Source organism: Miniopterus schreibersii (assembly GCF_964146895.1).
Source record: "Miniopterus schreibersii genome assembly, chromosome: 1".
Classification (NCBI taxonomy): domain Eukaryota; kingdom Metazoa; phylum Chordata; class Mammalia; order Chiroptera; family Miniopteridae; genus Miniopterus; species Miniopterus schreibersii.
Window position 1 is genome coordinate 72,195,507 of NC_138101.1, and position 25,117 is coordinate 72,220,623.

General features: G+C 51.2%; 1 protein-coding gene across 3 annotated transcripts in view; it reads left to right on the forward strand.

Moving 5' to 3' along the window:
• PFKP (phosphofructokinase, platelet) overlaps nucleotides 1-25,117 on the forward strand; it is a 63,259-nt gene that overhangs the window by 31,072 nt on the left and 7,070 nt on the right. For 2 of the 3 annotated variants that reach the window (XR_013999232.1, XM_081143368.1), the window contains exons 5-17: nucleotides 316-481; nucleotides 1,131-1,175; nucleotides 1,378-1,486; nucleotides 4,362-4,457; nucleotides 7,114-7,206; nucleotides 7,966-8,091; nucleotides 9,875-9,939; nucleotides 10,417-10,486; nucleotides 10,694-10,840; nucleotides 12,709-12,779; nucleotides 14,397-14,484; nucleotides 15,069-15,221; nucleotides 23,354-23,518. Coding sequence is in view for 2 of the 3 variants with exons in the window: in XM_081143368.1 (XP_080999494.1) it covers nucleotides 316-481; nucleotides 1,131-1,175; nucleotides 1,378-1,486; nucleotides 4,362-4,457; nucleotides 7,114-7,206; nucleotides 7,966-8,091; nucleotides 9,875-9,939; nucleotides 10,417-10,486; nucleotides 10,694-10,840; nucleotides 12,709-12,779; nucleotides 14,397-14,484; nucleotides 15,069-15,221; nucleotides 23,354-23,518 (1,394 nt within the window). In the remaining variant the exon portion in view is untranslated. Of the gene's footprint in view, nucleotides 1-315; nucleotides 482-1,130; nucleotides 1,176-1,377; nucleotides 1,487-4,361; nucleotides 4,458-7,113; nucleotides 7,207-7,965; nucleotides 8,092-9,874; nucleotides 9,940-10,416; nucleotides 10,487-10,693; nucleotides 10,841-12,708; nucleotides 12,780-14,396; nucleotides 14,485-15,068; nucleotides 15,222-19,268; nucleotides 19,422-23,353; nucleotides 23,519-25,117 lie in introns of all 3 variants that reach the window. The other variant, XM_081143367.1, reaches the window with a different exon arrangement.

The window sequence follows — 25,117 nt, forward strand, 5'->3', positions numbered from 1 at the left end:
CCAGACAGAAGTCAGATTTTACCCACTGACTGCACTGTGCAGACCCTGACCCCTGTGATTTTTGCAGTCCATGCTCTTATCTGTTTTAGCTCCCACCTTGTCATCACCTCCGCCATGTCTGGCATTTATTTCCATAAGTGTAGAGAATTAGGTTGTGGAGAGTTCCAAGAAAACAAAACAATAGATAGAAAACACTTTCAGAGTTGAGTCGTGCACGGGTTTCTGTACCCATGGCCGGCCTGTCTCCCACTTCACGTGTCCGTGGGATCCACGGGCTGCCCCCAGTGACGGTGCGTGTGGCTGTGTCACTCGCAGGCCAGATCAGCAAGGAGGATGTACAGAAGCACAGCTACCTCAACGTCGTGGGAATGGTGGGCTCCATCGACAACGACTTCTGCGGGACAGACATGACCATCGGCACTGACTCGGCTCTGCACCGGATCATGGAAGTCATCGATGCCATCATGACGACGGCCCAGAGGTAGATGGAGGCGCCGGTGGGCAGGCAGGCGGCATGGGGCACACAGCATGCTGTGGTGAGATGCTCATGCTGGCCCTGGACGGTTCCACAGAGGCTGTTCGGGTGCAGCTCTTGTCACTTGTGTATTAGAAACAGTGCAAGGAAATTGCTCTCAGGGTCACTTTTTACTTTCAGTGTTATGAAGTTACTTCCCTCCCTCCCCCATTATAGAAGAAAAACCTCTTCATTGAAGAGAATTTAGGAGACAAAAATCATCATTATCCAAAGTCCTGCCCAGAGTTCTCCTGCAGGAAGAGCGGAAAGTACAAGTGTGTGTGACTGTGGCCACAGCCCTTGTTAGAGATGTGGGGAAGTGTCCCCGTCCCCGACTGTTCCGTTTCTAACCTGCCATGCACCCAATTGTGGATAAGCTTGCAAAATATGGAACTAGAAACTGAGCTTGCTGCCCAAGCCCCTTTACTCACAAGTCTGAAACACTCTTGCAATAGCGTTTGGTTCTGGAGAAAACGGGTCCCTTTTCGGAAGCTGGGTCCTGCTGTAATTATGGAGCAGCCTCTCCCTCTGACTTGGCTGTGGCAGCACTTGTCTCTGTGTATCCCACACTCTTCCCAGCCATGGTAAGTGGATGTCTCCTTTGTCTCTCTTGCAGCCACCAGAGGACCTTCGTTCTCGAGGTTATGGGGAGACACTGCGGGTATGTATGTGCAGACGTGATTTGGGTGGAAATGACCCTCACACGCCCCCTGGAGAGCCCTGCACCCCAGTGCAAATGCTCCAGGAGGGGTTCACCAGGGGCCAGAGGCTCCCACATAGGCTTGGTGTTCTGTCTGCCCTGCTGTCCCTGAGCTCTAGGTGCCTGGCGGCAACCTGACCGGATCCTTGCTATTTCCACGTAGGTACCTAGCCCTGGTGAGCGCCCTGGCCTGTGGGGCCGACTGGGTGTTCCTTCCAGAATCTCCGCCAGAAGAGGGCTGGCAGGAGGCGATGTGCGTGAAGCTGTCAGAGGTAACTCATTCTCTGCTTCCCTGCTGGCCCTGCGCTGGCCATGCCCAGTGAGCACCTTTAGGGTTTTCAGTTTGGACAGTTTTAGACAGGTGGAAGCTGTCGGGATTCTAAAGTGAATTTGAGCGGGGTGCGTAGGACTGGCATACTGACTGCTCACATGGGGCCTTCTTCCCAGTTCTGCAAAGAGGCGATAGAGAAGCAGCGGCAGCCCCTCTGTTTTTCATGCAAAGCACCAGTTAGTTTTACGTGGGGGGGGGGGGGGGGTACCATGAGATTGCAGCTATTGAAAGGTACCAGTGTTGGGGAGAAAGTCTGTTTCCTGTTTTATCTCCACATAACAGTGGGAAGGCCTGTGTTCTGACTCTAATCTGAATCTCCCACCACCTTAACACGTGTTACCGTGGTTCTCTCAGCTGTGTGTCCCCACTGCCCTGGGCTGGACATCAGGTTGGGAATTACTCCAAAGCAGGCTTTTCCCTCCTGTCTGTAGTTGGGTGTGTTTCACACTGTAGATCATTTGTGTAAGGCAGATCTAATTAAGGCACGTGAGGCCTCACTTAAAACGACAGCTTTCAGGACAGAAATCCCAGCATGTGGGGAGAATTTCCCAGGCTTTATTTTACAACCCTCTTATCACTCGTGTACAGGTGACGAATGTGAGCCTATGGCATAGACTAATTACGGTTGTATACAGCAAATGCATAAGCCCTGCCCACAGTGAGGACACAGGGGGAGTAAGACCTTGCCGTCACCTTCACGGTAACAGATTCAAAGACAGGAATTCAAGCAAAGTACCAGATAAGCTTTGCTGACTCAAACACTACATAAGAAACTACCAGCTGAGCTGCACCTTTGCTTGGAAGAGTCGGGCCCCTGTTTGAAGGTGGAGCTCTTAGCCGGAAATAGACCAGTGGTGACAGGGAATGTCCAAAGTACGAATACTAGCGTGGAAGTGATAAATGAGTCCACTGTTTCTCCGTCTGACCTGAGCACGTGGTGGCATTCTCTGCCAGCCAGCCGGTACTGGGAGATACGTGGCCGGCTGCGTGAGAGGAGGGTGGCACTCCTAGATGGGTACTTCTGTGCTGCTGGGGACGTCCATTTAATTACCATCACACAGGACATTGCAAAGGGCCGCAAGCCCCAAGAGGCTGTGCGTGTCTCGGGCAGCTTTCCTCTGCCCTGACAGTCCCTGGCCTGGCTCTGGATGATACTGTCATAGGCCAAGTACTGACGGCTGCTTTTGGGGACAGGGAAACACACCCTCCCTGTAGGCCGGAGGTCATGCGGAGGCTGCGGGGCTGAGGCGTCAGTAAGGGATTGGGCACAGATTTTAGGTTTGCCCATTATTTCTTAACTGTGTGGTCTTGTCTGCAAGCTCCTCGAGTTTCAGTGCAGCGCAGACTTTATAAGCTGCACTGCCAGCCAAGCATGAGTTAGAACGTGCTGGCCCCCTGAGTGCTCGCCTGTGTGTGAAAACACTTGATATTGTTATATCTGCAGTTCATTTTTGTTGGTTGATAATGTAGCACCAGGAGGATTTTTCCAAATGTCTTTCTGGATAAATTAGCCCAGGATGCAGGCCACAGGGTGCCCCCATCATGGGCATTTCAGTATAGGATTGGGAAAGACTGAGCGATCAGAAGGCCTGGGGTTGGATCCTGGCCCTGCCACCCCCAGGAGGACATCGGGCACCTTGCCTTCCCGTGGTTATAACGTGGGCAATGTGCTGCTCCTTAGCAGTTTTGTGACGAGTGAGTGAGTGAATGAGTCCGTCCAGATGGTGAGCCAGCAGGTGTCCAGTGACCTGTGTGGACAAGGCTGTCTCCCCACATAAGTGTGCAGACGATTCTGTTATTTCTCACCGCCTTGGAATATTATGTCATATGGGTGAAGGTAGCCAAGCCCATATTTATGGACATGTTATTCCTTCTGACTTTGGTTTTTCCAATGATGTTACAGTAAGCACTCTTGGAGTCACATCTTTATGCCTTTCAGAAAACTTCTGATGAATAATTCTCTAAAGTGGAGCACATCTATTACTATCTATCAAAAAACCCCCCCAAAAAAACAAAAACCAAAGGGCATATGTATTTGTGACCTCGGTCATGGGATGGGGCGGCCTCGTGAGAACAGCTCACTTTGGGTGATGTCCTCTGGGCTCCTGGCAGGGGCAGCTCCAGCACTGCCCACTTGGGGCCTCACTGCCCTACACAGCTTAAGGACCCTACAGGAGGGTCCTTAATGGGAGACTTTATAGAGAACAAAATCACAGAGAATGATTCCAGGGCATCCTTGGGTGACTGCCCCGAGCCTATGAGGACAGCAGAAGCCCGGGTGTCACAGCCTGTTCCTATGCAGGGCAGCTTCTCACCCAGCTAGGTCTGAGTTTTCCCACTTTCTCTCCTATGCCCTCCGGCCTCTTGCTTGGGCTTGGGGCTCTATCATCTGATCCCAATGGCCAAAAATTCCTGGGTTGGGGCAGGATTCCTGAAAGGTGGTGGGAAGTCTGGCTTCCAAAGGAGGTAGGAAGTCTGGTTTGCAATGGAGACTGCCTGGGGGAGCCAGCCTAGGGACACATGGATATCGGGATCACAGTCAAAGGTCAATCAGCACAGCCTCCCAACCTGGGGCTGCCTGGGTGCCAATAGCTGTGGTGACATCACCAGATCAAGCCCCACCCTCACCACACCACCTTCCCGCACCTGCTTTCCCAGAGCACCTTACCATCTTACTGCGTCCTTAGTAAACAGCGCTTGTGAAATTAGGTGAACATTTCTACCTGTCAAGAGGCCAGTTCAATTGGGGCAGACTGGCTTTGGTTTTGTTAAGAGCATTTTAGGCATTAGAAGATTTTAATTTTCTATTTCCTTAGAACCGGGCCCAGAAAAAAAGGCTGAATATCATCATTGTGGCCGAAGGAGCAATCGATACCCAAAATAAACCTATTACCTCAGAGCAAATCAAGGAGGTGAGTGTGTCCCACCGCCCCTCTACCACCTGCCTGGGAACGGGAGATGCTAACACAACTGACAGGGGCTGGGTTTGACAGGATGCATTATTATTCTGAAAACAGTTTTTTGTTCTTCCTGATAGTAAAAATTATTTTCACAATGACTCATAACTTACCAACATGAGAATCACATAGCTCCCAGCTTCTGGAGAGCCAGCGCTGCTCTGGTGACTGTTGGGGATATCCCCACGGGGCCAGATCTCTCCGACAGAGAGGGGAAATGGAGGGCACCAGCTGCCCCCGAGAGCCAGGAGGGTCAGCCCCCAACTGCGAGCCCTGTCCCCTGCTCTCCCTGGAAGCATGGGCTGAGCATGTATTTACAAAGAAAGCCCAATGTTGGATGTGAGTCACTGCCCCTCCCTCCTGCAGAGGGGCTGACACCACAGTTCTATTGCTACAGGGCTCCACTGCAGGTGCTGGCTTGTCAGGCCTGTGATGGTGATGGCAGACCCAAGGGGTCTGAGGCTGCCTGTCACTACTTGAGCCAAATTAAGCAGACACAGGATTGAATCATATGTAAGTGTTTATTTCAATAATGCCGGCAGTATGGGGAGAGTAGTCCGTCACCCTGGAAATTCTACTCTGACTCCCCTTGCCAGCTGGCTGATTATATATGGGTGAGGGAGAAGATAACTACATGCAGCTTCAGACTTCAGGTGTAACATGGAAAGGGGAGGGGAGGGTCTGCAGCCCAGCCTTCAGGAGCTCAAAGTGCAATAACAAGGTGGCTAATCTTCTATGATGTTACAAACAGCTCAGCTCATTCCTGGGACCTGATAATGGTCTGTGTTCCTGAGGCAAACTCCTGGAGGGAGTCAGAGTCTGGGCACAGCAACCAAATCAAAGTGTGTCCTGTCCTTTATCTTTTCTCAAAATGTATTTCTTTTCTGAGTGATGGACCCACCAAGGCATCTTATCTTTTACAGCCTTGTCTCATCCTCCAGTTTCCCAGGGTCTATAAGAAAACTTATCTATAGTTAGTAAGGTGAACGATCATTAAACAACTGTGGCTCTATTCTGATTATGTGCCCTTCCCCACTATCATTGGGATCAGCCAGGCTCCCCAGTTATGAAGACACCTGGGCATGTTCCAGACAAACCAGGGAGACAGACAGGCTCCGGTTGAAGCTGCCCATCAGGGCAAAAGATGCTATCAACTCTGCTTTGCAAGTTGCTTTCTCTGTTTTTCTTTCCTTATTCTTATACCAGCTGTGCACCTAAATCTGAAAATACTGAGAGATAGCTGTGAAAGATATCAGCCAATATTTCTAAGTGTTAATGGTGAATGGCACCAGATGTTAAGCCTCGGTCCTTGAGTTTGGGCTGAGAAAAAATTCAGAGCCAAGACTCAAATACAAGCAAAAGTTTGTTTAGAAAGTCACAGAGGTAGAAGAAGTGAGCCAGCTGGGCTTGGTGGGCTCCGAAAACAAGTTACAGAGGCAAAAGAAGGGTCCTTGGAGCTTAGGAGAAAGAAAAGGCAAAGAAAACGCATGAGTTGGGGAAAGAAAGGGGTGGGGAAAAGGTGCTTGAAACCTTGCAGCTTTTCTGGGCCTTGAGCTGAAACACAACTGAGGCCTAGATGTTATCTGTAGTTTGACCAAAACTGTCTCTGTGGTAAACAGATCTGAGGCTTGGTTCCTAAGATTATTTGATGTGGGTCATTGTCTTGAGGGCTTAATGCTTTAGGGAGTGGTCATGCAAGGGCTCGTATGGAAATCTTTTGAGGCTTTTCTCAGGCGCCCTTGTTCCTCCTCTAAGAGGAACTATAAATGTTCAGAGATATGCTAGGGGACAAAAGGTTACCCTGGGGGCCAGGTCTACTCTGCAGTTGTCTGTTGCTAGGCAGCCCTGGGTGACTTTCTGTACTTGGCCTTTCTTTTTACTCGGCTCATGACTGTCTAGCTACCTACTGTATCACAGGAAGCAATCTGTAAAGTGAGAGCAAAGAGTTTGCTTTCCCACTTTATTGAAGTTGAGACGGAACCATGGAATTCAGAGCCCAACCTCGTTCTTTGTGCAGAGGAGTGAATGAAGTCCAGCAGATACATGGCCTGTCCCAGCCACCCAGCTGTGTTCACAGGGGACAGCAGAGCCCAGAGTCCAGATCCTGGGTTGTTAGTCTTCACTGCAATTCACACCACAGACCAGACAGATCTTCCCCTCCCCTCCCCTTCGATCCCCTCCCCAGAACCATGGGACAGCAGATCTTCACTGCAATTCACACCCTGCCTGAGAGGGCACCTTGACTTACTGTGTGGTTCTTTTCAAACACTATACAAATGAAGGGTGGTTCAGAAATGTTCACATTTTTATAAAGTATTAATCATGCTTTTTACATAAGCTATAGAAACTTTTTTTAAAAATTATGTTATTTATGTTCATTTGCGAGGTAGGAGAAATTAAATTTCTATTTGATAATAAAAGTATTATTTAAAACCATCTTCAGCTAGCTATTAAACTAAGCATTCCTTCAAGAACCAAAATTTAAGAATTAGAACATTTCCCATGTAGATCTGAAGAAAGTAGAAAACTTTTTCTCCTGCACTGGCTCCCACTAAGGGACAGAGCTGGAGCTGAGAAGTAGTTTGTCCCCTGATGGAGGTATTTCCTGCAGCTGGTGGTGGCACAGCTGGGATACGACACACGAGTGACCATACTTGGACATGTGCAGAGAGGTGGGACACCATCGGCCTTTGACAGGATTTTGGTAAGTAGGGTAGAAACTGTCCGGCCAATTCACAATGAAGGGAGCACTTCTGGGAGCATGAAGAAAGCAACTTACTCCAAAGATTGACAGCTGTTCAGTAGCGCAATCCCGTAAAAGCATCTCCCTGCAGCTTGGGGTGGCTGTCTCTGAGATGCTCCAGCCCTTGTCATTGGGAGGCTCAGACTAGAACCAGGCTGGGTCAACCCAGGAACTAGGAGACCCCAACCCACATGGACAGGCAAGGGTGACAGGGACTCCAGGACAAAACCCAGAATGTGAGAAGGTAGCATTCACATGCAGGTTCCTAAAAACAGAACCAGGGGACAGCAGAGCCCAGAGTCCAGATCCTGGGTTGTTAGTCTTCACTGCAGTTCACACCACAGACCAGACAGGTCCTCCCCTCCCCTCCCCTCCCCTCCCCTCCCCTCCCCTCCCCTCCCCTCCCCTCCCCTCCCCTCCCCTCCCCTCCCCTCCCCTCCCCTCCCCTCCCCTCCCCTCCCCTCCCCTCCCCTTGCCTCCCTTTCCCTCCTGGCCAGTTCTTAGTGGAGACTAAATCTCTTTGTTGGAAGTGGGTTAAGCAGTAAGGACTTTGGTGCCTAACTGGGACTCAGTTCCCGAGAACAGAAGGGAAGTTGAGGACAGGCGTGTTTAAGATACAACGGGGCTGTCTGAACTGCCGAGGACAGGTGCTCATGGATGCATCTGCTTGGGGTCCCTGGGTGGTGGGCTGTCTCTGACTCTCCTGAATGTCATTTCCAGGCCAGCCGCTTGGGGGTGGAGGCTGTGGTCGCCCTTCTGCAGGCCACTCCAGAGACCCCAGCCTGTGTGGTGTCACTGAGGGGGAACCACGCAGTGCGCCTGCCCCTGATGGAGTGCGTGCAGATGGTAAGCATGGGAAGGGGGATACAGGAACCAGCAGGCACCTCTGTCCCCTGGTCTGTTGCTGACAAGCTGCACAGGATGTGATATGACCTTAATCAGGACACACAGAGCTGCCTTGTGTGCCTGGCAGTGGGCTCTGCATCACCTGGACCGGTTCCCTTTCTCAACTCTGCACATGTAGACTATACTCATTTCTACTAGGGGATGTGACACTGTCAGGAAGGATTGTGCTGGGAGGACCCATGAGGGTTTTTGTGAGGCAACTGTGGGGTGGGCTGCACAGGGCACATTTGGCCTCTGAAATTTCAGCCTCTCCTTCCATGTGCACTGGCATGACTAATTCAGGTGACATTTTTCCAGGTCCCAGGTTGTCATTTCCCACCTCAGCATCCACTAACAGAGATGGCAGTCAGCTGTATTAGATATTGTTCTTAGCTTGTATCTCTCAAAGTCTGTTCATGACTATCGTCCCACTTGTTCTTTCCAGCAGCTCTGAAGTTCATGCATTTGATAACATATACAGAGAGGTGGTTAAGTAATTAAGCCATGGGCTTGTTGGAAGTTACCTTAGACACATCACTTCAAAGCCTGTGTGAGGGAATTAAGCCGTGTGTGTGTGTGTGTGTGTGTGTGTGTTTCCGTATGTGTTTTTTGTTTAAGCATATGTGTGTCTGTATGTGTTTGCATGCGTGTGCATGTATCCATACATGTGTTTTTGTCTAAGCATGTTTGCCTGTGTTTTTTCATACAAGCTCATGTGTTCATGTGTGTGCATGCATGTATGTGCATGCATGCCTGTTTGTGTGTGTGTCTACGTCTGGGAGAGACTTGAGATGACAGGGTTAAGAGGATCAGGCTGTTGGGCTATGTGTAGCGGCCTGTCTTGAGCCTGTTTCTTATGGCGTGTATCTGTTCCTTCAGAGACAAACATGTAGGTATGATCTGGTTTGTCCTCTAAATGGCCATACACTGTGGCAAATTAGCCACAGTGGACCTTTCATTGGCACCTGCTGTTTGCCAGGTGTCTTCCTAATAGTCTGGCCTGTTTTATAAAATGGTTTTTTAAATTGATTTTCAGAGAGAGTAAAGCGGGGGTGGGGGGTGGGGGGGTGGCAGAGAGAGAAACATCAATCGGTTGCTTCCAGCACGTGCCCTGACCGAGAATCAAACTCACCACCTTTTGGTGTATGGGAGACGCTCCAACCAATGGAGCCACCCAGCCAGGGCGAGCCTGGCATGTTTTATAAGCAAAGATGACACTAGAGGTAGAGGATGCTCTCCTTATTGTACAGATGAGGAAACTATAACCCGCCTGAGTTCCTTGGGCCGAAGGGGCAGAGGCCAGGTCCCAGGGGGTGTGTCTTCTCCAAGCACTTCCCTCTGGCTGTGGTGACCCCATCCGGGTCCCCCAGCTCCTAGGGTGGGTGCTCCTGTTTGCTTTTTGCTCTCCAGAATCCAGTTGGGAATTTGTTAGATGCTTGTCTGAGACATGCATTTCCCCTGACTCTTCTCTGATGGAGCAAAAGCCCCAAGATCTCGGGACCTGCTGTCCTGGGACGGCTAGTGGGGGCACCTCAGCGTTTCCGTGAAGTGGCCTGAGCTAGTGTCCCCAGGTGTCTCCCTCATAGCTGGGTGACGACAGGCCAGCTGCAGCCCACTGTGGGCTGCTGAGCCCAGGCTGCCGGCCTGCAAAGTTGGGATGTGACTGGAACGAGGTGGAGGACCGAGCTGGGCGTGAGGCTGCGCCGAGTGCTGACCCTGCTTTCCTCCTCTTGTCTCTTTAAAGACCCAGGGCGTCCAGAAGGCGATGGATGAGAGGAGGTTCAAGGACGCCGTGAAGCTCCGAGGAAGGTGACTGTCCTGAAGGCTCTGGCGTGGGAACCTGCGCTGCCTGCCTGGCCCTGCAGAAGGCCCTTCGGGGTTGTACTTGTCTAATCTCCCTAGGAGGAGTCAGAACAGGGACGGCAGGCAGGCGCCTTTCTGCAGGTTGAGGGCCTGGGTGACGAGTTAGGGGGAAAGGGTTTATCTCTTTGTTTATTTTGGGCAGGGGGTCATCGGAATGTAATGAGATTAAGATAGGAAGTGACAAGTGGGTAGTGTGTGGGCAAGGAAACCTGAGAGGTACTGGACGCCCCTGTCCCTTAGCCCAATTACAGGATGTGGATCCTATATACCTGTGTCCCTGAGAGGGCACAGGGTAATGGTAGGACCCTGCCCCCAAGGGATGGAGCAGCGTTTGCAGACTGTCAGCTCCTGGTACCATTGTTCTCTGCACCCTGCTTCCCCTACACATTCTAAGTTTAGTCCAACAGCGTCATTTTCTTCTAGGAGCTTCGAGGGTAACCTAAACACCTACAAGCGGCTCGCCATCAAGCTGCCAGACTCCCAGATCCCAAAGGTGGGTGACGACGCTGCATGTCGGCTCCCAGAGGTGTTCCTGATGGTCCCTGCTGACCCTGCCCCCAGGCTGCCTTTCTGCCCTAGACAATGTCACAGCCTCCCCGCACTTGGCCATGTGCTCCTGGAACCTAGTGGTGGGCAGGGCCAGGTGTGCATGGAGCAGTGACACACCTGTGACAGGTGCCACACGCCCCCTGTCTTGCAGAGTGGCTTCAATGTGGCCATAATCAATGTGGGGGCACCGGCTGCCGGGATGAATGCAGCTGTGCGTTCGGCTGTGCGGTTCGGCATCTCAGAAGGACACAAGATGTTCGCCATTTATGACGGCTTCGAGGGCTTTGCCAAAGGCCAGGTGGGTCCCTCAGTGAAGGGATGTCTTGGGTGGGAAAGTCATGGGGAAACTGGGGACCTCGGGTTCCATCAGGAATACAGCAACTGCTTTTTAAAAAAAAAATAAAGTGTGTTTATTGATTTTAGAGAGAGGAAGGGAGAGGGAGAGAGAGAGAAAGAAACGTCTATGGGGGAGAGAAACATCATTCAACTCCTCCTGCACACACCCTGACTAGGGATCGAACCCGCAGCCTGGGTATGTGCCCTGACCAGGAATCAAACCTGCAGCCTTTTGGTGCACAGGATGACAACCAGCTGAGCCACCCGGCCAGGGCATAGCAACTGCTTTTTAAGGCCAACTTCTGCCTTAGGAGCCCATCCTAAGGAAGGGTCTTACTGCTCCTATGAGATTGACATGTGTTAACTGGTGTAAATCTCACAGTAAATCTGAGATACTATCCCTATTTTCCTTATGAGAAAACTGGACAGAGACATTAACTTGATCACGGTCGCACAACGCAGGATTGAAAACACCATGGCGAGGGTGCAAGTGCGCCCTGTCCACAGTGCTGGTTTACCTGGTTACTCAGCAACTGTTACTGAGTTCTCACACTGTGGAATTAAATTTGTGAAGAAAGCAGACAAAACTACTGCCTCCATGGAGTTCTCATCTTAGGGAGGGAGATGAGGGTAAATGAAAATAGACTGAGCATCTGTAGAGCACATGAGGAAGTGACCAGTGCTGGACAGACACACAGAGGGGGCAGGTGAGCCCTGGGCCCGGGGTAGGGTGTGTGGGGAGGAGTCTGTACTAAGACACTGAAGACAAATGCTGCTGGTAGGTGATCTCAGACTCAAGGTTGAAGGGCTGCGCGAGAGGCTGTCCCGGGCAGACAGAGGGCAGTGCCAAGGCCAGAGGGCCAGGTCCTTCGTAGGACTTGTAAGGAGTTTGGCTTTTATTCTGAGAAGACAGGTTTTGAGCAGGGGCCTAGCACATACAGATTGTAAGGGGCAGGAGTGGGAAGCAGGAGACTAGTTGGGGGGCTTCCTCAGTAACCCAGGCAGGAGGTTTGTAGGCTTGGTCCAGCCTGGCAACAGTGGAGTTGCTGAGACATCTTCTAGGGTCTTGGATATATTTTGAAGGCAAAGCCAATAGAATTTGGTCATTAAATATGCACAAGGGTGAAAAAAGGAGGTGAGAATGAATCTGTTTCTGGCCTGAGTTGCAGCTGATGGACACAAGGAAATGTAAGAGGCTCTGAGATTCCAAGATGGTAAGTAGGTGTCTGGTGGGCATCCTGGGGGAGGTGTCCAGTGAGCAGATAGAGATTGTGTTCTGGGTCTTCAAGAAGTGTGGGCTAAAGATGGGTGTTTTAGGGGCGTTAGAAAACAGATGGTGTTAAAAATTACGACACAGAGAGGCCCCCAAGGGTGTGAAAAGAAAGGATTTTGCTGTTAAGAGGAGAGAGGGGAGACCTGGCCCAAGAGACTGAGGCATGCTGAGGAGACGGTACATACACCTAGCTGGCATCTATCCTTTTAGTTTTCAAAAAATTTTTAATTAAGTTTCCTTTTAATCTTATGTCAATTAAAAAAACAATAATGTTAATTTTTCTTTTAATTCCCAGTGGTAGAGTTTGGTCAACTGAAGTGTCCATCGACCCTTTTGACGGGCTAAGCTGCAGGGGGGCTGCCATCACTGATGGCTGGGCCTTAGCCTCCGCTCTGTGTCTTGACTCCTTCAGCACAGTGGTGGAAGCTGCTTCCTAGCACGTCACAAATCCTACAGACAGGCAGCCCGCGGGAGGTGCTGACCTCTGAGCTGTTTATAAAACTTCTCATTCCCTTACTTTCTCACAGGAGCTGTTTCATTCTCTGTTTGCCCCTTAGATAAAAGAAATCGGTTGGTCGGATGTTGGAGGCTGGACCGGACAAGGCGGCTCCATTCTTGGGACAAAACGGTAATTTCCCTCCTTGATTCTGACCTGCTTTCAGGAGGAAAAAAAGGCCATATTCTAGAGGCGTGGCTGGTGCATATGCTGTAAAGGGGTCCCATAGGAGGGTGACCCTGGCCCACATCCTGGCCCCACCCCAGGAGGGCCCCAGGTGATGTGAGGAGCTGAGGCTGAGACGAAGTGCCCTTGGAAAGAAACTCAGTGGATCACGCATTATCTGTTTCCTCCCCAAATCTCTTCTACCCACGGGTTTGAAGAATCAGATGGTGGGCAGAAATCCTCCACCTCGTTTGAGGTGATAAAGATGAGCGACGTCACTGAGCTGCAGTGACCGTACCTGTAACCCGGAGCTAGAGCGTGGCTGCTGGTGGCTTAGCGTCTGGGCGCAGACCCGAGTGGCAGCAGCACCGGGGGCCAGTCCCAGCCCAGAGGTGTGCCCCGAGTGATCCTAGCACAGAGCCTGTGTTTCCCAACATAGCTGGGGGCAGAGTATGTATTTTAACCAGGCACCATGATTTAATATTAAGTCTGAGTCTCTTCATCTTCCATCTCAGGGGGTGCAAGTTAATATCAGTTGTTACTATACATCACATTTTATATGGAAGGAAAATAATTTGTATGTAAGTCTAGTAAATGTTGGGTCCAACACGAGTGTTAGCTCAGTGTCCTGTGCAATCTGTCCCACCCTCCATTCTGCTTTTTGCTTTGAAACAAGGCAGATGTGTCCCCCAGCTGCTGGGAGTGTCTGCAGGGCTGGTGCTCCCCAGTGGCTGGCTCTCCAGTCCCCCCGAGTGCCCACAGTGTTGGCAGAAAAGCCCTGATTCGAAGCAGCAGCACCTGCCAACGCGCCGCACAGCCTCTGCAGCCTGTCGGTGGCACCGCAGGCACCGTTTTCTTTATGTGCCATCCTGGCAGAGCCCTGGGTGAGCCGGCAAGCCCTCCTTACAGTGCTTCAAGAGCTTTACTCTAGACGCTGGGAGGAACCCTGTCGTTGACGTCACACCTACTGTGTGCCCTGACTGCCCAGGCCTGAATACGTTTGCCCTACGGCTTCTCATGAGCCTGCCAGCAGTGCAAACACTGTTTCCTCCAGTCTGCATGCCAGAGCAGTTGGGTGGGTGGTGGGTGGGCCCTTGAGACCGGGCCAGCTGTCATTTGTCTGACTTCACTTGTTGGCTGCATTTGAAACGCGGTAAAATAGGAGAATAATAGCAAATAGGAGTGGGTGTGACTTCAAAGGAAGTTGGGTAAGCTAAAGTATAAAACTGGAAGTTTCTATTTAAATGATACTTGTGAATAACTGCAAGTTATTATGATTAATTTGTTTTTCTAATGAGGCTGCAGAATTCTTTTGAAGTGAAGCTATTGGACAGCTGAAGTGTCTTCTCCCTGTTTTCTTTGGAAAATACACTCCTTTGGGACTTGATCCCTGGTCACTCCTGCTGTGGGTGTTTCCCCCACACTGCTGCCCAGCAGCTGCACAGAGGAGGTTGCAGGCCCTCCACAGCTCAGTGCCACTAGCTCCTCCAGGGAGGTAGGGCAAGGCGGCCGTCAGGGTGCTGGCAGATGTTTGGTCCACCTTGTGAGGCCTGTCTGGCCTCATCTCTCTCGAACTGTTTTTAGGATCCTCCCCAAGAAATACTTGGAGGAGATTGCTGCACAGATGCGCACTCATAGCATCAACGCGCTGCTGATCATCGGTGGGTTTGAGGTACGTCATCATTTCTGTTCACTGGTTGGCTCTTCCATGCTGTAGGCTTGCGTGGTGGCCTGGGCCAGCTCCACCAAGCTTCTCATGAACTGGGGTCATAGAGCCCCGGGCCCAGCCGCCACTGGACAACTGTGATGCAGAGCATAGCAGGTGGTGAGACTCACCCAGCGGGAAGTGACACCTGACTCCGTGACTGGGGCCCATCTGTCAGTGAGTCCTGGTGTCTTTCAAGTCAACAGAAATGATTCTCTCTCTTGAATCTGAAGTCCATTGGTGATTCAGGGAGGAAGGGAGTTATATGGCCAGATCATTTCTTTATCCCATATTGTATGGTAGGCCTTAATTTTTGTACTATTCAACCAAGATCAGTCCCACGATAACCTTATGGTTTCCTTTCAAGAAAATGCAAGTCTCAGCTACTCAGACTGAACCTACATGATGACATCCCATGGGTCCCTTTGTGCTTAAAGAATTGCTTGTCCCTGTTGTGACCTTAATACTTTCCATGTTGACTTTCTAGCAGTCTCGTCATTGCCCCCCTTCTGCTTCTCCCTGCCCCCCAACTGCACATGCTTGTCCCACAGGCCTACCTGGGACTGCTGGAACTGTCAGCCAGCCGGGGGAAACATGAGGAGTTCTGTGTCCCTATGGTTATGGTTCCCGCCACTGTGTCCAACAACGTCCCGGGGTCCGATTTCAGCATTGGTGCCGACACCGCTCTGAACACCATCACTGACGTAAGTCTGTGTGGCAGCAAAGTAGGGTCCGCAGATGCTAACCCAGGGCACCTGGCCCGTTTTTATCTACCAGTGCACTAGAGACGCGAGCCAGGCCTGATTCGTTTGTCTGTTTCCAGAAAAGTATTTTTAAAAAGTCTCCCCATCTCTGGTCCAGCTCCCAAAGATTTGTACCACTTCTTTTCTGGTGCTGCAGCCAGGCTGCTGTGCCCCTAAGTGGTGGTGAGCATCTGCATCTCCGGTGCTCAAGGTCACAGTCTTTTGTGATTTGGACAATCATCCAAATTAGTTTTGTGGGGTTTTTTGGCTGAACCCAATCTACTTCTAACCTGTCACCTTGCTGTGATGAATGCTGGGTTCTACGGCCCTGCTTTGATGCTTGAGGACAGAACCTGAGCTAAATGTTTTGTAATTTTGTTCATGGGCCTGATTCCGCCTTTAGTGTTCATTCCTCTTTGCCTGCGCCCATCAGCATCATCCTCCCCACTGTTGGTTGGGGATGCTAAATTATATCTATACAATATTGGTGCTATTTAAGGTTCTGTTTGTTTCTGCCTTTTTTGTTTGGCTGAAGGGCGATAACATAGAAATATATCTTTATTTTCTTATTTATAAGTCACACTTGGGAAATCGTATGGGAGTCTGAAGATCAGTATCTAACAGAATGCTTTTTTTTTTTTAATTCAGTGCCTAAATTTTTTCAATAAATTCTAAAGTTTTATTTTCCTTCTGAGACCTAGATCTTGTGAATGATTTTCTAAGATATTTTTTTCCTTAAACCCACGGCATCGGTTTTGTTTCTAGTGCTGGTAAATAAAAAGAAATGCTTTTAAAATAAAATTCAATAAGTAATGCTTACTGCTTGTCTGTTGCTTTTCTGAGAACTTCCTAACCTTTCTGCGATCTTTTTACTGAAAAGCCCTGCCCTGTGTCGCTGTGTCCCGCGTGGGAGATCCACCCCGTGTGCACTCCTAACTGCTTGCTGGCCCTGCTCCTGCTGCCCTGTGACTGTCATTCTTGCTTTCCCTGCTCCGGACTTTTCCCCTCCTGATGGATCTCCCAGCTGTGAATTGCAAGGTCCTGTCTGTCACAAAGTGAACTTCACCTTTGCTTGTATCGCTCTTTTCCCTGCCTTTGCTGAGTTTTGAATCTGATTATGCTGAGCTTGTAGTAGAAACAACTGGAAGTTAATTTTTCCTGTTACCGAATCAGAACCCTGGTGGTGGTGGTGGTTGGAGAGGGGAGTTGAAAGGGGCTTCTGCAGGTCCTGTCAAGGCTACGGTTTATTCCTCGGGGTATTTGATACACACTTTCAGGCATGAAGGCAGGGCTCTCCCTCCTTTGTGATTCCAGGCACCTCTCTCTGCTACAAAGAATATTTTTTCCATGTAATTTGGAACCCAAAATTTATAGGGAAAACAGTTCAAATTACCCACTCTGCTTCCCTTAGAGGGGTCTTTGAGGTTTATTATGTGGTCTTTTATTTATTTATTTTTAACATTTTTATTGATTTTTAGAGAGGGAGGAAATAAGAGGGAGAGAGAGAAAGAGAAACATCAATGCGAGAGCAAAACATCACTCGGCTGCCGCCTCCACGGCCCCTACCAGGGACTAAGCCCATGACCCGGGCATGTGCCCTGACCGGGAATCAGACCGGAAGCCTTTTGGTGCACAGGACGACATTCAGCCAACTGGGCGACATCGGCCAGGGTTATTACGTGGCCTCTGAAAGTCGGTGTTGTACTCATTCTGTTTCTTGAAGCTGAGGTAACCAGTCAAGACAGCGGTTTTCTGTTGGTGACGGGTCAGGCCACCTTTGCTGGGCGAGCCAGGTGGTCTTGGTGGTGCCATGGCTCTGGCTCTAGTTGGTGACCTGGGACAGCGGGAAGTCAGGAGGACCCCTCATGGGCCCTCTCAGTGTACCCTGAAGCTGCAGGGACCAAGGTACGGCACGGCGTGTAGAAACTGCTGTTTCTTCAGTTCTGTTTGTTAAAGATAAAATGAGGCTGAATGCTTCTCAGGAGGTTTGGGTTCAGGTTGGAACTCAGCTGGGCTGGCCATGGAAAGGAAAGGGGAAGTGCTGGGGGCAGGGGCCTGAGCCAGTGGGGCACGGTGCTCTGCATCCCTCGTGATCTGCCGGAGGATCCAGGAACTCTTGGGGCTCCAAGGCCAGAGTGGGTGTAGTAGCATCAGTTCATCCACCTTGCTCAGTCACTCTCCCCCAGAGAGGTCACCTGCAGGCCTGTATCCTGATGCCCTGATGACTACAATGTCACCTGCCTGGTCTTGAAAACCCTCAGGGGACAGACCTGGGGCATCTCCAGTACCGGCAGCTCCTTCTAGTCAGAGAGCTGGGTGGTTCTCACCTGGTGGCAGTTTTGCCCGCAGGGGACATCTGAGATGTCTAGGGACAGTTTTGGTCCTCAGAGCTGATCGAGGGGGTGCCCCTGGCATCCGGTGTGTAGAGCCCCCACGATGTAAGGACGTTCCCCAAACAAGGAGCTATTTGCCCAGAATGTCAAAGGTGCTGTGTGAAACCCTGAGACAGCCTCAGGTTATCAGCTATTACGTCTTTGCATGTTGAGTCATTGGTCTCAGTCCTTTGTTCCTGCCAGCGCTTAGCTCACAGGTGCATCTCAGGAAGCAGATCTCAATGCACTTACCGCATCAGAAAGGGGACGGGCCACTGGGACAGAGCAGGCATTGGGAGTCCCCAGGCTGTGGCTTTAGGTTTTCAAATGGATGCTGTCCACGCCCCAGAGCCAAACACTGTTCAATCAGAACACAGTGTGTGCTCTGAGCTCTGGGCAGCTATGAAGGCCTTGAAGGTAGCCGGGGCCACAGCCCTGCTGATGGCCCAGAATTGTGATTGAAGAGCTTGGAAACAAGATTGTTTCCCTATAAATCCATCTAGTTTCTTTTCTCGGAGTAGACAGCTCCTGTGTCCAGGGTCACTTCATGACATTGTCACATGTCTCCACTTGGACCCTGAGGCAAGACATGGGTGGGTGAAGGGGGTGATGGCAGAGGAGCTGTCAAGCAGGTGAGACCCCCTCCTCACCTTCCTCTTGGCTTCCTGGACTAACCCTCCGCAGGTCCACCATCCACCCACTCTCAGGCACAGGTACCATTGGACCTGACTCTTTTCAGAGAACCATGGGACAGCAGGGGGCACCACCCTTCCAGGAGGCCTGGGTCCCCACCTGCCTCCTATGACGTTCCTGCAGTAGGGTGTGCACTGACACATCAAGGGGATATATGAAGACCACACAAGGGCCTGTTTGCCCACAAATGTCTGCCAAATGCGCACCGTGTTTGGAGCTTCATGGGCGTGGGGTGGTGGACAGCGGGCCTGTGTACTAATGAACTGCTTTAACACTCAAGGCAGGTGATCCAAATCTCTGCCATGTCCCCAAGAACAGCTGACTTTTTCGACATAAGAGCCAAACAATTTCACCTTGGGGTTCCAAAGCAACTTGGGGCTCTAGCTCCTCTGTGCTGCTTTGTGTAAGCATTATAATGGGATGTGTAGTGGCTGTTCCCCCTACACAGAGCAGAGGCACCCAGACATGTGGCTGTGCGTCTCCAGCAGGACCACATGATGGCCACATCACTGATGGGGGTCGTTTGCAGAGTTCTAACAGGCAGGGCCCTTGCCCTGCTCACTGCAGGAAGTCACCAGATTGGCGTGGCTCTTAGATTCTCCACCTAATTGGCTTGCCTCACTTGGACATGCCTAGAAAGGCCAGCTGTTCGGCCACCACTAACCCTGATACCACTACCGGCCCTGCTTTGCTGCCTCCTGCTTGTGTTCCTTTGTGCTGGGCAGTGAGCACCCCTGCCAAAGCCCACACCCCACTCCCCCTGCACTGGAGGTCCCCATGCCAAGGTCTGAACCCGGACCCCATCAGATCACCCTGCTCCCGCACAGCACTAGCCCGCAGCTTTCTCTCCTCACTGACTGGCATGGAGGAGCTCGGCCACGCCTGCTGGTGGCAGGTGAGGTGCCAGATGCCTGCTGACCACCCACCCGCACTGCTGCTTCAGGCTATCCAGAGCTCAATCGTACTCGCCCACGCGCGGGGCAGCCACCAGGAGCTTTGCATCCCCATTTGTATCCTGCCTGCCACCATTAGCAACAATGTCCCTGGCACAGAACTGAGCGTGGGCTGTGATACTGGCCTGAATGCACTTGTAGAGGTAAGGATGTCCCCTGTGTCTGCTTCCCCATGTGTCCCTCCTTCCCAGGAGCACTGCTGCCCAGATGAACTGGGAGGGTCTTTCTCTCCCCCTCAAGTGGAAACCGAAAGGGGAAACCTGGCCAATCGTCAAGCATGAATGAGGCAAATTTATTATTCTTTTTTTCCATTATTGGGAGATTATATCACACTTTCCACAACAGGGTAGTTTTGCCCAGCTTCTCTATGGCAGGGGGAGCCCACCTTTATCTCTGCCAGTGCTCTGTGGGATGTTGACTCTGTCCCACCTGGACGAGGAACCTGGGAGTGCACAGGCCTGTGCAGGTGCCCAGGTGATGGCCAGATGCATGGTCTGTTAGGGGATCTCAGAGCAAGTCAGGAGGGCGTGAGACTGGGTTAGATGCTGGATAAGCGAGAAAATTCTAGAAGAGCAGGAGGCATCTTTCCTTGTGAGCTGGCCAAGCTGCAGGGGCTAAGACAGCGCTCTCCTGGAGGTGAGGGACCTGGTAGGCCCTGCACCTGGGCTGGTGTCCCTGTTCAGTCACAGGAACCGATGCCTCTCCCTGAGCCCCAACCCGCCTGGCACCCACTCAGTGCCAGACTCTGTTTGTGAGATCTGTGGTTGGTGAGTGGGCACGAGACTTCTGCTGTGGGGCATGGTCCTCCCCCACAGGGAAGGGAAAGTGGCCAGGCAGGGGCCATGACAGTGACTGCCTGGCATGGACGGATACCTCCTTTAGGCAGTCATGTCTCGTGAAAGCCCTGACTCTGTTGCAGTCCCCTATCCAGAGTGGCACAGCCTCTCTGAAGTCTGCCCTTTCGGTCCAGGCCCATTGTTGGAAATCTAATGAGGATGCAGGGAGAGGACAGGAAGGGCTGTAGCTAGGCACCCACCTGAGTTTCTCACTCTTGAACTGATGGGCGTGTCTGAGCTGCTTGCTCATTTCTCACTGGAGCTGCTGGTGGGAGGTGGGCTTGCTCTCAGTCTCCCAGTAGGGTGATGGCCTCGTTCCCAAATTAGAGGCTCCCATGGGCCTTGCACTTCACTTCCTTGCAGTTCTGCTGCTTTGCAGGTAAAATTCAGTCATAGACCCTTATAGCAGCCACTGGCCACTGGGTGCTAGAGATTCCATGTGTCCCCTTCACTCCTCCACGAGCACAGTCAGCATCTTCCCGCTGCTCACCCTGCTTCTGCCCATGGCCTGCACCTGGCATGTCACCCTAGCTTCATCACTGCTCTGTGCTTTGCGGGGGGAACCCCTTCTGGCCCTGGCCAGTCTGGTCCGGCCCCTCAAGTTCAGCCTACATTCCTCCTCCGGGGAACCCAAGTCATGGGAGGCTGATCTCCTAGCCCATTAATAGCACAGGACGGACCATGTCTCCACAAGTCCACAGGTTTTTTTCTATCTTTGCACCATTCTAAGCGCTACTTTATCTTTTCACATTCGACTTAGTTTTAAAACTCCAGTGTGGCAAAAGTTAGCAGCACTGGAACTGTCATTTGAGGTTTTTCCTCCAGTGGGACAATGCCTAAAATTTTTCTCAGAGAGTCGTCTGTTGGCTACTGGAGGGCGTCAGCATTCTCAGGAAGGGGCATCCCCACAGTGAACATGGCCTGTGAGGCCGGAGGGGCTGGTGCAGGGCTGCTGGGGGCATCTGGGTCAGGCAGGGCTATCTGCCCTCCCGGGTTCCTTTCCCTCACCTAAAGTCAGAGCCCTTCCCACCATATGCCACTAGCTGGGGGCAGGGGAGAATTTGCTGCTGTGGTCTCTCATTTGTCAGTACTGCTTTTAGTAACTGAATTCGATGGGCTGAAATAACATACTATTTTTAGAAGAAAGGAATTCGGACCCTCAGACACAACCAAGGGAATGCAGAGGGAGAAGTTAGGAATGGCACATCTAAGCTGCAAGCAAAGGCTGAGGGTGCCAGCCAGCAACTGCTGCTCTAACAGACAGTAGCTTACAGAGAACCGGGGCCTTGGCTCACGGTCAGGGTCACTCTGGCTCCTGACCTGCTTTGCAGGGTTGGTGCCAAGATGCACATATTCATACTGGCCTCACAGGAGAGCTGCTTTGTGGGCATCGTCTTCTGCCACTCAGTGGTTACAGTGCTGCTCTCTGCATTGGTGACAATAATCTCTGCCTCAGGAGGCCTGCTAGGGAGAACCCCGTGACTCTGCAGCTCTGGGGAGACCTGGGCATCCGGCCTGCAGTGCAGCCCTGTTCCATCTCACTCCCCCAGAATTCTTCTGAGACAGAGACTGTGCAGGGCAGTGTAAGTGCTGGGATGCCGCGTGCATCAGAGACCCAGAGCGTACACCACAAGCGCCTCAGAGCTTCATACCCGCCTGCAGCGGTCGGGAGTCTTCAGGCGCCTGTCTAGTTCCACCTCCCACCTGATTCAGAACCAGGAAGACAAGCATTGTCCTCATTGGTGCCTATTTCCTCTCCCATTTCAGCTCCTAGAGATTACAAAGTGGCCCAACTAAAGCACAGGCTGAGTTTGGAATGAATCCATCTAATTATTAAGGGAAGATGAGGCTCCATCCAAGAAATTGACAGCCTAGTTAGGAGTGACAGCAATTGGCCCTGTGTGTGAAAAATCAAAATGTTCTCACAGGTGATCCAAAGTACTCAAGTGAAAACGTCCAAATCGACATTGTACTTTTGTGTACAAACCTTCTCTTGCCCTCCCAAAAAGATCCGTGACCCCTGGTCTCGGAGCCACCATTTCTCAGCCCCGTTGTGGTTTCACTCCAGGTGCAGGACTGTTCAGTCCAGCGAGTCCTGTGCCATGGCCTTGACTGGCTGATGGATGGGTGGGTTGCTTTTATTCCATTCACTGCCAAGTATTTATTGAGTGCCAACTTTTTTCCAGGCATGGCTGAATGTGAGCCCGGCCTGTGACTGATGAGGGAGACACCCCAGGCCAATAGTTACACAGAAACTTGCAGGAAGGTGGACTGTGGTGGTTCCTGTGAAGAAAGGCCCAGCGGCAGGAGCTATCTCTTCCCAGGGATCAGGCCGTTTTCCCGAGGAAATGACACTTAAGTCTGGGTCGTGTTGACAAGACAGGAAAGGGCCTGTGCTGGTTGCTTTGTTGTTGGGCATCTGAGATGACTTCACTGGACTGAGGTCAAGGTGTCCACAGGCCATGCACCCTCTGTCGGCTCTGGGAGAACCTGCTCTTCTCTTCTGGCTCCTAGAGCTGCCTTGTGGAGTGCTTGGCCCCTGGCCCCTTCCTTATCTGCAAGGACTGCAGGTAGCATCTTGCTTGTGTCATGTGGCCTCTGTCACTGAGTCAGGCCTCCTTCTGGTGCCTCTCGGGGCCACTATCCAGCCCACCACAGGCAGTATGTGTGAGGGCCCTGGGGAGGACCAGGGTAGCTGTCCCTGAGCAGGGCAGTGCTGAAGTGGGCTGGCCCAGGGGGGTCCATAGAAAGGCTTTGAAATACTGGGGAAAGAAGGTGATGTTACTCAAGGCTGAGCAAGGCAAGGACTGCATCAGAGTGTTCCATAGACGGCTGGTTAGATAGGGGCTTGGCGGACTTGAAAAGAGGGGACAGCAGCCTGGACTGCAGTGTGTGGGTTTCTTCTTAGGAGACATGCTGTGTTTGTGTCTGGAAGATTCTTGGGGCCTATGTCTAGGAGCCACCGTCCATCTCAGTAGAGGTGACCTGACATGAGCTCACATTCAGGGATAGGTTGAGGGTGACCAAACTCAATGGTCACAGGGAGCCTTTTGGAAGAAAACCCAATAGAACTTCACAGTGAGTGAGGTCAGGACCGAGGTCAGCTATAGCTGCCCGTGTGGGTGCCAGGGTGTGACATCCGTGGCCACGTACTCAGGACCTGCCAGGCTCTTGGCTGCTCCTGTCCCAGCACCAGCCAGCCATGCATCTGAATGACCTGTGTCCTTCTCTGTGGCCAGACGTGCGACCGCATCAAGCAGTCAGCCAGTGGGACCAAGCGCCGCGTGTTCATCATCGAGACCATGGGCGGCTACTGTGGCTACCTGGCTAACATGGGGGGCCTGGCAGCGGGAGCCGATGCGGCCTACATCTTTGAGGAGCCCTTTGACATCAGAGACCTGCAGGTACATCGGTGTGCTCGTCACTGAGTCCTTCTTTTGATGGTATCGTACGATATGCCAGGCACTTCCAATGCCCCACCCTGAGTCCAGGTCGTGTGCAGACGCACTAACTCTGATGCTAGAGCTCCGTGCACAATGATAGCAGAATCCACAGTCCAGGGCAGCTTTCACTCACCAGGCTTATACAATTTTGTCTACTACACTATTTTGTCTGCTAAGCAGTTACCATTTCCTTAGGTAGGTCATCAGCCATTTAACAAGGACATCTAGTGTTTCCCGGGATGAGCCCTCAGGCTCACTGACGCCTCCAGTGCCCTGTGGTCTGGGCGTGGGCAGGTCAGCGGTAGTTGAACACCCTTCCTGGAGCCCAGAGGCCACCCAGGACAAGCAGCTCTGTCCACTGCAAATACGGGCTTTAATGAGGGAACATGCAGCTAGCCCTGCCCCCACCCCCGTCCCACCCCGTACACCTGCTGGGGACACAGCAGTGGGCTTAACGCACTTTGTGGGCACTGCCAACTATAAGCAAAATGGGAACCAAACTTACCTCCTGCCCTTCCCTGCAGCTCACTTCCTTTTTTATTACAGATTTTGCTTTTCTTAGAGCAGTTTTAGATTCATGGCAGAGATTTCCCATTTGCCCGCGGCCCTCACACAGGACAACCTCCTCACTCTCAGCACCCCTGCCAGAGTAGGACCATTCTTAGAGTCGATGGACCCCCACTGACATGCCATCAGCACCCCTAGTCCCATCAGGGCTGACATTAGGGTTCACTCGGGTATCGCTGCCTCTTTTAAGTCGTCACATAACTATGCCTACTCTTCTAAATCGATAAGGTGGAGGGCTAGTTGGGCAAGCACAGGTTAGTTGGGTCACTCAGCCCAGGGATGGACTGGAGGTCAGCCTGTTCAGGACGAGGCATTAGCCAGTAAAACACAACAGAAATACACAAAAACACAAATAAAACATAACTTTGTAAAAGTTACGATTTTGTTATGTTTCTGAACCAAATAAATCAAGCAGAGATATTTAATGTTTTTACTTATATGTGAAGTTTTATCTTGACCTATGAATTTCTCTCAAACATTAAATTAAATATTTATACTTCAAAACACCTACTGAAGATAGTGCCTGACCAGCTAGTGCCATCTCTCTTGGCACGCAGTAGGCATGTAATTAGGACTGGGATTTGCTTATATGTAAATACCTTTTTTGCATATTTCCTCTCTTGAGAGATACTATTCCTTTCCTTAGATAATTTGTGCACATGTTTCAGTCAATAAAAATTTATCTTGGCCTGAAAATGCTCATTAGGCAATTGTATATATGAGAGTCCATATAAACTGAGATGACAGATAATTTCCTCTGAGATTAAAAAACATTGTCATGAAAATAGGTAAGAACCAATAGATTATAAGCTTTAGGCAAGGACAGAGAATATGTGAATTAATGTCTTAGGATGGAAACCTATTTATTTTGGAAAGTGTTTCCCATGGAAGCTGAGCTCCACTCACTAAATATACCCAATAACATGTCCTTGTCTGTCATCTTCACTTGTCATTACCTGATGTATTTTCTGTTGTCCTTGCCACCCAAATGTA